The following is a 12,583-nucleotide window of genomic DNA, read 5'->3' as shown; positions in this document are numbered from 1 at the left end:
AATACTGAGCTAACTGCTTATTCCTGAGAAAAAGGTGATGTAAACTCTGATTTTCAGATATTTGGCAAAGTCAGTACACTGTTAAGATCATCCTTTAATTAAAGAAAACTTTTACTCTGCTGCCCTCTTCTGGATGTTGTGTAATTCCGTAAATAATTCTTTCACTGGTGGTCAATTAGTGTAGGCTGAATTGCCACTGAAATACAGGAGCCCAGCTGTAGGGAAAAAAAAAAGAAAAAAAAAGGAAATCAAAGTAAAATACAAAAAAATAAATGACAACAAACCAAAGAATATACAAACATAAATATTTTCCCAATTTTTTATTTTGAAAATTTCTAACCTACAGAAAAGTTCAGTGAACAGCCATATATCTTTTATGTAGGTTCACCAGTTGTTAACATTTTGTAACAATTCCTCTCTTTCTCTCTCTCTCTCTCCACACACACATATATAAGAATGACATTTTCTACATAATCACATTACCATTGTATCTTTAAAAGTGAACAGTAATTCAATATCATGAATATAGCCCATGTTTAAATTTCTCTAATTTCAAAAATACCTTTTATAACTGTTCTTTTATTATTTGTTTTTTAAACTGGGTCAAAGTTAATCTGGTCTAATTTAATCTACCTCTGCTTTTATTTGTTTTTCATGACCTAAAACTTTTATGAATACTGAAATTGAATCAGTAATTTAAAAACTCCCAATAAACAAAAGACCAAATGGCTTCACAAGTGAATTCTACCAAAAGTTTAGAGAAGAGTTAACACCTATCCTTCTAACACTATTCTAAAAAATTGCAGAGGAAGGAACACTTTTGAACTCATTCTATGAGGATACCATCTCCCTGATACCAAAGCCAGACAAAGATACCACAAAAAAGAAAATTACAGGCCAATATTACTGATGAACATAGATGCAAATATCCTCACAATATCACTAGCAAACCAAATTCAACAATACATTAAAAGGATCATACACCATGATCAAGTGGGATTTATCCCAGGAATGCAAGGATTTTTCAGTATCCATAGATCAGTCAATGTGATACACCACATTAACAAATTGAAGAATATGGAGATGATCTCATATGGAGATCTCATATGGAGATGATCATAGATGCAGAAAAAGCTTTGGATAAAATTCAACATCCATTTATGGTAAAAACTCTCCAGAAAGTGGGCATACAGGGAACATACCTCGACATGATAAAGGCCATATATGACACACCCAGAGCTAACATCGTAGTCAATGGTGAAAATCTGAAAGCATTTCCTCTAAGATCAGAACAAACAAGAATGCCCACTCTCGCCACTTTTGTACTAGCCACAGCAATCAGAGAATAAAAAGAAATAAAAGGAACCCAAATTGGAGAAGAAGAAGTAAAACTGTCACTGTTTGCAGATGACATGATACTATACATAGAAAATCCTAAAGACGCTACCAGGAAACTACTAGAACTCGTATCAATGAAATCGGTAAAGTTGAAGGAAATTAATATACAGAAATCTGTTAGTTTCTACACACTAACAACAAAATATGAGAGAGAGAAATTAAAGAAACAATCCCATTTACCACTGCATCAAAAAGAATAAAATACCTAGAAATAAACCTACCTACAAGAGTCATACTTGGAAAACTATAAGACACTGATGAGGGACTTCCCTGGTGGTCCAGTGGTTAAGACTCTGTGCTCCCAATGCAGGGGGCCTGGGTTCGATCCCTGGTCAGGGAACTAGATCCCACCTGCATGCCGTAACTAAGAGCCTACATGCCACAACTAAAGAGTCCACATGCTGCAACAAAAATCCCACATGCTGCAACTAAGACCTGGTGCAGCCAAAAAAAAAGAAAGACACTGATGAAAGAAATTGAAGATGACACAAACAGATGGGAAGATATAGCATGTTCTTGGACTGGAAGATTCAACATTGTGAAAATGACTATACTACCCAAAGCAATCTACAGATTCAGTGCAATCCCTATCAAAATACTAATGGCATTTTTCACAGAACTAGAGCAAATAATTTTAAAATTTGTATGGAAACACAAAAGACCCCCAATAGCCAAAACAATCTTGAGAAAGAAGAATGGAGCTGGAGGAACCACACTCCCTGACTTCAGACTATACTGTAAATTACTACAAAGCTATAGTAATCAAAACAGTATGGTACACAGGGAGATCAGCTTGGTGCTTTGTGACCACCAAGAGGGGTGGGATAGGGAGGGTGGGAGGGAGACACAAGAGGGAGGAGATATGGGGATGTATGTATATGTATAGCTGATTCACTTTGTTATACAACAGAAACTAACACAGCATTGTAAAGCAATTATACTCTAATAAAGATGTTAAAAAAAAAAACCAGTATGGTATTGGCACAGAAACAGACACATAGATCAGTGGAACAGGATAGAGAATGCCCAGAAATAAACCACGCACTTATGGTCAATTAATCTATGACAAAAGAGGCAAGAATATACAATGAAGAAAGGACAGTCTCTTCAATAATTTGTGCTGGGAAAACTGGACAGCTACATGTAAAAGAATGAAATTAGAACATTCACTAACACTGTATACAAAAATTAACTCAAAATGGATTAAAGACGTAAATGTAAGACCAGATACTATAAAGCTCCTAGAGGAAAACATAGGCAGAACACGCTTTGACATAAATTGCAGCAATATTTTTTTTTTGATCTGTCTCCTAGATTAATGGAAACAAAAGCAAAAATAAGTGGGACCTAATTAAACTTAAAAGCTTTTGCATAGCAAAGGAAACCATACACAAAACAGAAAGACAACCTACAGAATGGGAGAAAATATTTGCAAATGAAGAGACCAAAAAGGGATTAATTTCTAAAATATATAAACAACTCATACAGCTTAATATCAAAAACAAAAAAACCAACCCAATCAAAAAAATGGGCAGAAGACCTAAATAGGCATTTCTCCAAAGAAGACATACAGATGGCCAACAGGCACGTGTAAAGATGCTCAGTATCACTAATTATTAGAGAAATGCAAATCAAAACTACAGTGAGGTATCACCTCACACCAGTCAGAATGGCCATCATCAAAAAGTCTACAAACAACAAATGCTGGAGAGGGTGTGGAGAAAAGGGAACCCTCTCGTACTGTTGGTGGGAATGTAAATTGATACAGCCACGGTGGAGAACAGGCACTTTTCAAAGTGCTGCTTTTCACTGGTCCCCAGGGCAAGTGAGTCTGCACGTGAGCCCTTTAAGAGAAATGTCTCAGTTCTGTACAGCCCTTTGGGTCCCCTGGACGTGAGCCCTGTTGGTTTCCCAAGCCAGACCTTTTGGGGGCTCATCTCTCCACTGCAGGTCCCAAGGGTCGGGGCACCCGATGTGCGGCACAAACCCCTCACTCCTCAGGGAGAAGCTCTGCATTTTTGACATCCCTCCTGACTGTGGGTCGCTGCACTGAGGGTGGGGTTTTAGTGAGATCACTTCTCTGCCTCTGCCTCAATGTGGCCCTTTTATCATTTGTCGTGAAGGAGCTGGTCAGCTAGTTTTCAGGTCTTTTCCAGAGGGAAATATTCCATATGTAGTTGTAGATTTGGTGTACCTGTGGGAGGAGGTGAGTTCAGGATCTTCCTACACGGCCATCCTGGACCACCTGTGGCCTGTAGTTTTCTTTTTTGTAGTGTCCGATTCTGTCTTTGATATCAGGGTAACACTGGGCTCATAAAATGAGCTTGGGAGTGTTCCCTCCTCTTCAGTTTTTTTGAAGAGTTTGAAAAGGATTGGCGTTAATTCTTTAAATGTTTGATGGAACTCACCAGCAAAACCATCTGGTCCTGGGCTTTTCTTTTTCTTTCTTTTTTTTTTTTTTAAGAAGATGTTGGGGGTAGGAGTTTAGTAATTTATTTTTGCTGTGTTGGGTCTTCGTTTCTGTGCGAGGGCTTTCTTTAGTTGTGGCAAGTGGGGGCCACTCTTCATGGCAGTGTGCGGGCCTCTGACTGTCGCGGCCTCTCTTGTTGTGGAGCACAGGCTCCAGACGCGCAGGCTCAGTAGTTGTGGCTCACGGACCTAGTTGCTCCGCAGCATGTGGGATCCTCCCAGACCAGGGCTCGAACCCGTGTCCCCTGCATTAGCAGGCAGATTCTCAATCACTGTGCCACCAGGGAAGCCCCCCTGGGCTTTTCTTTGTTGAGAGGTTTTTGTTTACTGATTCAGTTTCCTTACTTGTTATTGGTCTGTTCAGATTTTCTCTTTCTTCATGATTCAGTGTTGTTAGGGACATTGTATTCTGCCCTGATGCTGACATCACTCTCCCCTCACACTTCCTTTTTTTTCTTTTTGCGGTACGCGGGCCTCTCACCGTTGTGGCCTCTCCCGTTGCACAGGCTCCGGATGCGCAGGCTCAGTGGCCATGGCTCACGGGCCCAGCCGCTCCGCGGCATGTGGGGTCTTCCCAGACCGGGGCACGAACCTGTGTCCCCTGCATTGGCAGGCGGACTCTCAACCGCTGCGCCACCAGGGAAGCCCTCCCCTCACACTTTCTTATCTAGATAATGCAGTTGTCTTCGGACTTTCTTTCTGCCTCTGGTACCACCCCTTTGATTCCTTCTTCAAGATACTGCTGGAGTGATCTTTATAAAATGCAAATATAGTTGTGCTACTCCCTGCCAAAGATTTTTCAGTATTTCCGCATACCTCATTATTCCTCCTCCTTTTCTTTCTTTCCCTTTCATCCTAGTTACAACTCTTATCCTCTGAGTATGTCTACATAGATGTTGTGAGATCTCATTAAGCAAATTGACTTTAAGGGAAAATAGCACTTAGTTATCTCAAAAATAAACTCCAATACGAATTTCAGCATTGTGGGAAAGGAACTTTGGGGCATGAAGACTTTGCCTCTTATGTCATCAGCTTAGCCTAGTTTTATCTCTACAGGTTTGGCAAAGTTCTGAACTGAGGGCCATGGGGCATGGGCCACAGTAATACCAGGTTGATCTCAAGTGATGAGACTGGCTTCAGTTGTGGATGAAGTTCTTTAGTCACAGATCATGCAGAGTACCTACTGTAAAATGAAACTCACAGACTAGCTATACCACTGTGATGGCATATTTGTTTGTTTTTCTAAGATTTTACTTATTTGTTTTTGGCTGTGTTGGGTCTTAGTTGCAGCATGCGGGATCTTCATTGAGGCATGCTGGATCTTTTATTGTAGCGTGCGGGCTCTTCCTTGTGGCATGCGGGCTTCTCTCTAGTTGTGGTGTGTGGGTTTTCTCTTTTCTAGCTGTGGCGTGCAGTTTCCAGAGCACGTGGGCTCTGTAGTTTGCGGCATGCAGGCTCTCTAGTTGAGGCGTGTGGGCTCAGTAGTTGTGGTCCACGGGCTTAGTTGCCCCGCGGCATGTGGGATCTTAGTTCCCAGACCAGGGATCAAACCCATGTCCCCTGCATTGTAAGGTGGATTCTTTACCAGTGGACCACCGGGAAGTCCTGCATATTTGAATGCTATATACATAGTTTGCTACATGATAATTAGGCTTTAGCGGTAAGCATTTCACATTAGTGCATAAAACTAGACATTAATTTTCTCTTCATAGGTTAGTTCTCTAGCATCTATAATCAGCATCTCCATTTCCCCCTTATGTCATATATCTCAGAAGACAAAAGTCCTGGATCCAGTTTCCTAAAGCTGAGATTTCACTCTGATTTTCTACTTCATTTTTTGTTTTATAAGCCTGGACCCAGGTCAGAGGTCAAAAAGCAGCTAGTCACAGGCCAGATCAAGCATATGAGTTTTGTTTAGCCTACTGTTGCTTATAAAATTTAAAATTAGTTTCCAATGTGTAAACAACAAGAAATTGCATGTAAAATCCAGATCTCTCCAGCTTCTTTTGAAAATTCAGAGGCTTTGGAAACACTGGGCTTTTTTTTTTCATTCCAACATGGTAACCATGGACCCCACTTGGACATGAATTTGGCATGAACTCTCAGGTCAGCCAAAAGCTCTGCTAAGGACACTTCTAGGTCCACAGGCATTTGAGTCTGTGACTTTTGGGTCACTCATTCATTCATAAAATACATATTGTGCATCCACTGTGCCTGGTACTGTTCTTAGCCATTTACATAGGTTCTCTTACTTCTTACAAAGCTGTTGTGGGGTTACACGGCTAGCAAGTGGCAGAGCCAGACTTGACCCAGGTGATGTCTCAGGCTCTGTGGTCACGAAGTCCATCATCATCACCTACTTTAAAAGACCCATCCTTTCCTACCTTACGTCTCAATTCAACATGCGATTTTTGCTTATAGCAGAAATTTTTAAAATGACAAACCTAAAAATTGTCATGACATGGAAATATGGCAGTTTGCATACGTTTGTCACTGTGTTCTCCAGTGACTGCAGTATTTCATGCATTTTGTTTTATAACAAGTGAATTACTGTATCAGTTCACAAATGCATTCATTGGCATTTCCATGTGGGCATGATACCCCAACATTTTTCTAGATTCCATCTAACCTGCAGATTTGGTCATTTTGTAAAACTGTTAATATCATTGAAGTAAAATCAAGGAAGAGAACTAATTTATTAATTCCTCTGAAACAGAAAACTTTTCTCAAAGTTAATATTTTCCTGAAATGACTGAAGTGTGCCCTTTCGGGAAAATATCCAGAGCCTATTTAAAAGGTGTACATTTTAAATCACGTTATACAGAAAGTTTAAAACAAATGTAGAGACACAAGATAGCTTCTGAACTCACAGTTTTCAGTGACATTACCCATCTTGCAGGGTGATCATGTGAGAAACAACTACTGAGCAGAAATACGAAGGATGAAAGTAGAAAACAGTAACACACAACCACAAGGTACAATCTAAGAGTAAAACTCTGGGGTAGGCCAAGTGAGTTCCTTGGTACAGCCTGAATTGCAGAATGATTGAAATTGCCTTATTTCCTCATTTGTGAAATGGAGTATAATCACTGTGTTGTAAAGTATGCCTGACAAATAGTAGCTGTTGAATAAATCTTTATTCCTATTGCCAACAGTTTAACATAAGAGGATGGTTTTTATGCTTTTTTTATGTCTGATATTAAAAGAGTTATATGAACAGGATCAATTAAGTTTAATCTGTGCTGTCTGGAAACAGTAGTAGTAGTTATGTGCAAGTATATAACATGTCAAACCACATAAGATTTTTAAAAAAAAGGTATAATTTTCAGTTAATTTTTTTTTTTAAAGAACAATTTTAAATAAAGCTTTCCTTTATTTTGTCAAAAAGCCCTTCAGTGTTGATAGTGGGGTAGGCTGTGCAGTATGTGAGGCCAGGAGTTGCAGGGGAAATCCCTGAATCTTCTGCTCCATTTTGTTGTGAACCTAAAACTGCCCTAAAAAATAAAGTATACATACGTATATGTCTGGCTTTAGGTAAGCTGGAACAAGGGCAGTCCAGCAGGGGTTGGGGCCCATGCAGAGAAGGCAGCCGACTGAGGTGGCAGCCTAACGGGGATCAGGAGATGGGTTACATGGGTGGGTGGAGAGCTTGAGCAAGTCAGTCAACTTATTGAGGCAAATGGGAGCCAGGTTTCTTACTGTCCAGAAAAGGAGTTACAAATATGGAAAGAGGGAAAGCTTGAATGAACCTGGATGGTGGTATATTGAAATGGAAAGGTTAGTGTGAACTCATGGTTTATGTGTGTGTATGGGTAGGTATATATATATATGTATTTTGCATACGTATGCAAAAAAACATATATTCTAGCTTTGTCTACCAAGAGGGCCTGGGAGCAGTGATACCCAGGAGTAATGAGTGTATCTAGCACCCAGTTTTTAAATACCAGTCAGGGCTCTTTGGAGAAATGGCTGATCCCAGGGATGAACCAAACTCACGATATGGGTCTGAAAGTATAGAAGTGTTCAAAGAATAATGGTGGCTTGTCAGTCCATAGAGAAGCTAGCTCTGAGAGGCTCCCAATGGCTAAATGTGACAATTTGAGGAAATATGTGATGACAGTAATGGATTTTATCTCACTGAATAGGAATCCACAAACCCATTTTGATATATATGAATAACAAAGAAGAGAAAGGTCTTCCTTATAGAAAAATGCCCATTAACAGAATACAGAAGGAGTGCAGGAACCAGAAAACCAGTGTCTGGCAACCATCAGAGTAATAATTCAGGCAAGGAAGTTAAGAGCAGAGAGCTAAAGTTGGATGAATAACAAGCTATTTATGTAGCCTCAAAGTGTCACCTCCACAAAATATTTAATATAAAGGTAGATATTAATTATAAAGGGAAAGAGTAACTTTACAGTGGCAAAGCCTTCTCAGATGATCACAGTTTGTATCACCAGCAATGGGACAAACTGACCTTGTATACCTCCGGATAGGAGACACTGAAAAGAACACTGCCTGCACCATCATCTCTGAGATATTCCTGTCACAAATGCACACTCTGAATTGAATCATGAGGAATCACCAAATGCAAATTGAGGGACTTCTATAAAACAGTAAATTAAGGTCGTCAGGGTCAAGGAAGGCATAAGGAATGGTTCTGGATTGAATGGGACTCAAGAAACATAACCAAGAGCAAAGCTGATCTTGGTTTGGATCCTTTTGCTATAAAGGATATAACTGGGCTGCTGGCAAAATCTGAATGGGGCTTTTGGGTGAATGGTATACATGGGAGCACTTTGTGGTGTTCTTAGGACTTTTTTGTCAGTATGAAATTATTTCAAAATAAATAAAAATAACAACCTTTGTTCAAAAACTTTTATTTACTATAAAGACAAAACACCAAAATAGGTACAAATACTATAAAAGTGGTTCAATGGGGTAAAAATTTTAATTAAAATATCTTGATATATTTAAAATAACAAAGGATACATTTAAGCCAAATTATCTTAACCCAGAGATTTTTTTGTAACATTTGCTTACACAGTAAGGTGCTAATAGAAGTTAGCCCTTAAGCCCTGGAAGTCTTAGGAATCATAGTCGTACAGCAAATATAATTTCATTGTGAAAGTGAACTTTGGTAGAAGAAAAATCTATAGGACACCTGAGGTAGTAGAAACTGGAATAAACAGCAGTAGACGTTATTTACAACTTGAGTACCAAATAACATTAAGAACACAAAAATAATTACACATTACAATTTTCAGTCCAGCTTTGATCCAAAGAAAATAAGAATATTACATCACATTTGCATTGAAAACAAAACAAAAAACAAAACACCACAATTACCAGCAAGCTGAGGGAACTGCAAACAAACTCAAACAATGGATTTCTGACATCTAGAGGCAGTCTGAGTTTGAAATGTGGTGGGCATGGTGATCTACAAAGTAATACTGATTAGCTGAGGTTCCTCAGTTTATACAGTTTACATCTCTGTCAGACACAGTATTAATCTGACCAATGATCTTCCAGTACATAAAATGGCAAGAGTGCATCCTTTAAAGCTTGCACATGAGAGACTTGGAAACAATCTTATTAGAACTGTGAAAATTCTAAGTAGTCAAAAAAAAAAAAGAAAGAAAATACAACACATTTAGAGCTACCAAACTTCACATTTCTGTACTATGTTTAACTCTTCAAATATTGCCAATCTTCCAACCAAAGGAATGTAAAATTTCACTAAGAAACACATTCATATAAAAAAACTGCCTTTTAAAAATTATATGCAATATATCCCTGTAAACTTATCTTGTAACTTATTGTACTTCCAATTTGTGTTGTACATTTAAAATGTACTCTATATAGCTTATTTAGCTTATCCTGAGTCTTTGAGAATAACCAATTTTATTTAACTCTGCAACAATTCAACTGGCTTCTGAAGAGTTAAAACTTAACATCTCAAAAAGCTGTATTAAATACTTAATCAGTACTTAATTTAAAAGACTCACAGAAAAAAGGGTAAAAGAGCTGCCATTTTCCTTCAGGATTCCATGCATCTGAATTCAGTTTAGACAAAAACCATTAGATAACTGTGCAAAATCCAAGGAATTAGTGTGTAAATGAAATTGTTTCACTTATCTTTCTGAACACATTTTCCAAGTTCAAAGCAAATTTATTGTTTAGAAACACTCATTCGTAGTTGAGTAAGTTAATTTTTCTTTATCTATCTATCAGCCAGGCCTACTATAAAGAGATAATGCATGGTAGAAGGAAAACAGCAGTTAATGTTGTTATCAGTGGTGATGATGCATGATGGATAATTACATACAGAGTAAGACTTAAATGGTGTGAAGTTTCCTACAAAAGAAACCGATACATTAAAAAAATTCAAATACATTTCAAGGTCATCTTGATCTTGGTTGTGAGCTGCATCACAGAGAACAGTTGATTTTCACTTAATTTATATTTAACCTGCATAAGAAGAGCAGTGACTGACTCATTGAAGGTAGTATTTTATCATATTCCAATTTTAAAAACAAACAAAATTGCATCTATATTTTAAAAAACTCTTGCAATAGCAAGATATTTAATAAACTCTGGTTCACATCTAGTTCTTTTTTTTTTTTGTGGTTTGAAAAGATCACCTTTCCCTGAATATTAAACATAAATGAAGGTGAAATGAAAATATAGAACCATAATTTCCAAAAACGAAATGAATGGGCCAACAGTAAAATGCACAATGAACCACAATTGCCCAGGCATTTAAAAAGATAAAGGTCAATTGTGGGTCATAAAGAAGTTATCAACTTTTAAAAATATATTTACTGCTACTTATAGCATATTCTGACCTAAAAGAGGCAGATACTGATTTTTATAGCCAGTGACCAAAAAAAAAAAAAACAAAAAAACGAACTGCAGAACCCCCTGCTTGTGATCACAATATGAAATGGAAGAATAACTGAAACATTAAAACAGATCCTGAGCCCCTCAGCTGCTAATATTGCTGAAAAAGTGCTCCAAAAAATTATGCTTCTGTTAATTAATCATGCAAACTTCATTGCTTTCCTGTTTACCTAGGGCCAGTTCTTTGAAAGGCACAGTTTACAGTTTCTGCACAAATTGTGGACTTTTGCATACTAAGCTTAGGTACAAATCATGATTTGTCAATCACATACTTAGGTAAGGGTTCCCCACTAATCTTGTTCATAGCTGTTCAGTGGCATGAAGGCCAGCAGATTATCAATGTGGTTCCCCACAAAAGTTTTTTCTCTTGTTGAGCATCCTGTCTCCATTACAGTTTATTTGTATAATTGGCTACCATGTAGTACGGAAGACTGGATGCTTCAGTAGCTCTCTTGATGGAGGTCTGTCCTGAGGTTGAAGTTCTAAACAGCGAAGAGCCACATCTCGTAAACCAGGAGACAAATGTGAAGGGATTGATGGAGCAGTAGTTGCACTGGCAATCTGTAAGAGAAAACACTAGGGTTAAAGTTCTCCACAGCTGGAGCTTCTGATACAGAAGTACACGTGCATATATTTCATAACCTCTATATATGCATCCTATACATAGAAGAATTAAAAGTGGGTGGACTTTTTGCTAACACGGTGTCTATGGAAAAACTCATGAATTTGACTAAATACATGCTGATCAGATGGAGCTACAGTTCTCTTTATTGTCTCAAATGAACAAGGCGAAGTGCATCACAATGATGAGGCAGGTGAAATAGTCACTCAAATCAATTCTGCTTTCCTCATACTCTCCAAAATGGTTTGTCCTCCTTCCTTCATTGCACATTTTCTGTTTTTTTCAGCACAGAGAGCTATTCAGAGTAAGTAAGACTAAACCTGGTCAGTCAATTTAGTATATCAGAAACACAACTGCACTGATTTTTTATTTTCAGGTGACTGAGGAAGTTATATAAGCATGGGGAGACCTGGAGCAGATTACAGCAGGGGAGAGGCGCTGGGGATCAGCTCGGAGGACTAATACTACCCACTCTGCACAGACTGTGTGTTTTAAGTGCTTTACTCTCAGGCCCAGAGGTAATTCTGTTTATCCTCATAATATGATGTAATATAAATAATTCATCAAGGAGGTGCTATTATTACACCCATTTTATAAACAAAAAAACGGACAGTAGACAGAATAAGTCACATGGCTGTTAAAGGATGGAACCAGGGTTTGGGCCCAGGTCTGTATAACTACAAAGCCCAAGCTTTTAAATGAGCACATGTGCAACTCAAATGCTAAAAATCTCAAACATTACATTATTCTCTGGTGGAAGTAGAGAGAATGGATTTGGAAGTTGTCAGAAAGGTAGAACAGCCTTGGCCTCTGACTTAGGTGTGAATTTTTTAAATACAGGAAATAACAGATTAAAAAATTTGTGACAGTACAATACATAAAGAGCTTCAAGTATTTTAATTTAAAAGTTTGGTGTGCGTGTGTGTGTGTTTGTGTGTATATATATATATATATATACATATACATATATATATGTACATATTTCACCCAGGAGCAATGATTCAGTATTTGCTAATTCAGTGTTCTCAGTGACTTGATAGAGCATGATTACCGTGAATAATGAGAACTGACTGTTCATGCTGCCAACATTCACCACACCATATCAATTCCTGGAGATATATACACATACATTTATTTCAAAGAAGATATGCCTTCACATTAGATTGATAGGGAAGGAGAACCCATGAAAAT

The 12,583-nt window shown here is 38.1% G+C and overlaps 1 protein-coding gene and 1 long non-coding RNA gene across 4 annotated transcripts in view; one reads left to right on the top strand and one right to left on the bottom strand.

The window, feature by feature from the left end:
- The window catches only part of LOC307183631, a 22,451-nt gene extending 9,868 nt beyond the window's left edge, over positions 1-12,583 (top strand). Inside the window, exon 3 of the long non-coding RNA XR_013827543.1 lies at positions 11,769-12,583. This is a non-coding gene — a long non-coding RNA (uncharacterized lncRNA). The remainder of the gene's footprint in view (positions 1-11,768) is intronic.
- MAP3K1 (mitogen-activated protein kinase kinase kinase 1) overlaps positions 8,744-12,583 on the bottom strand; it is an 81,829-nt gene continuing 77,989 nt past the window's right edge. For all 3 annotated transcript variants that reach the window (XM_079916395.1, XM_079916396.1, XM_079916397.1), the window contains exon 20: positions 8,744-11,331. In XM_079916395.1, the coding sequence (XP_079772521.1) occupies positions 11,182-11,331 (150 nt within the window). In that variant the 3' untranslated portion in view covers positions 8,744-11,181. The remainder of the gene's footprint in view (positions 11,332-12,583) is intronic.

Source organism: Stenella coeruleoalba, assembly GCF_951394435.1.
Source record: "Stenella coeruleoalba genome assembly, chromosome: 3".
NCBI classification, from domain to species: domain Eukaryota; kingdom Metazoa; phylum Chordata; class Mammalia; order Artiodactyla; family Delphinidae; genus Stenella; species Stenella coeruleoalba.
This window is presented reverse-complemented; position numbering and strand designations above follow the sequence as displayed.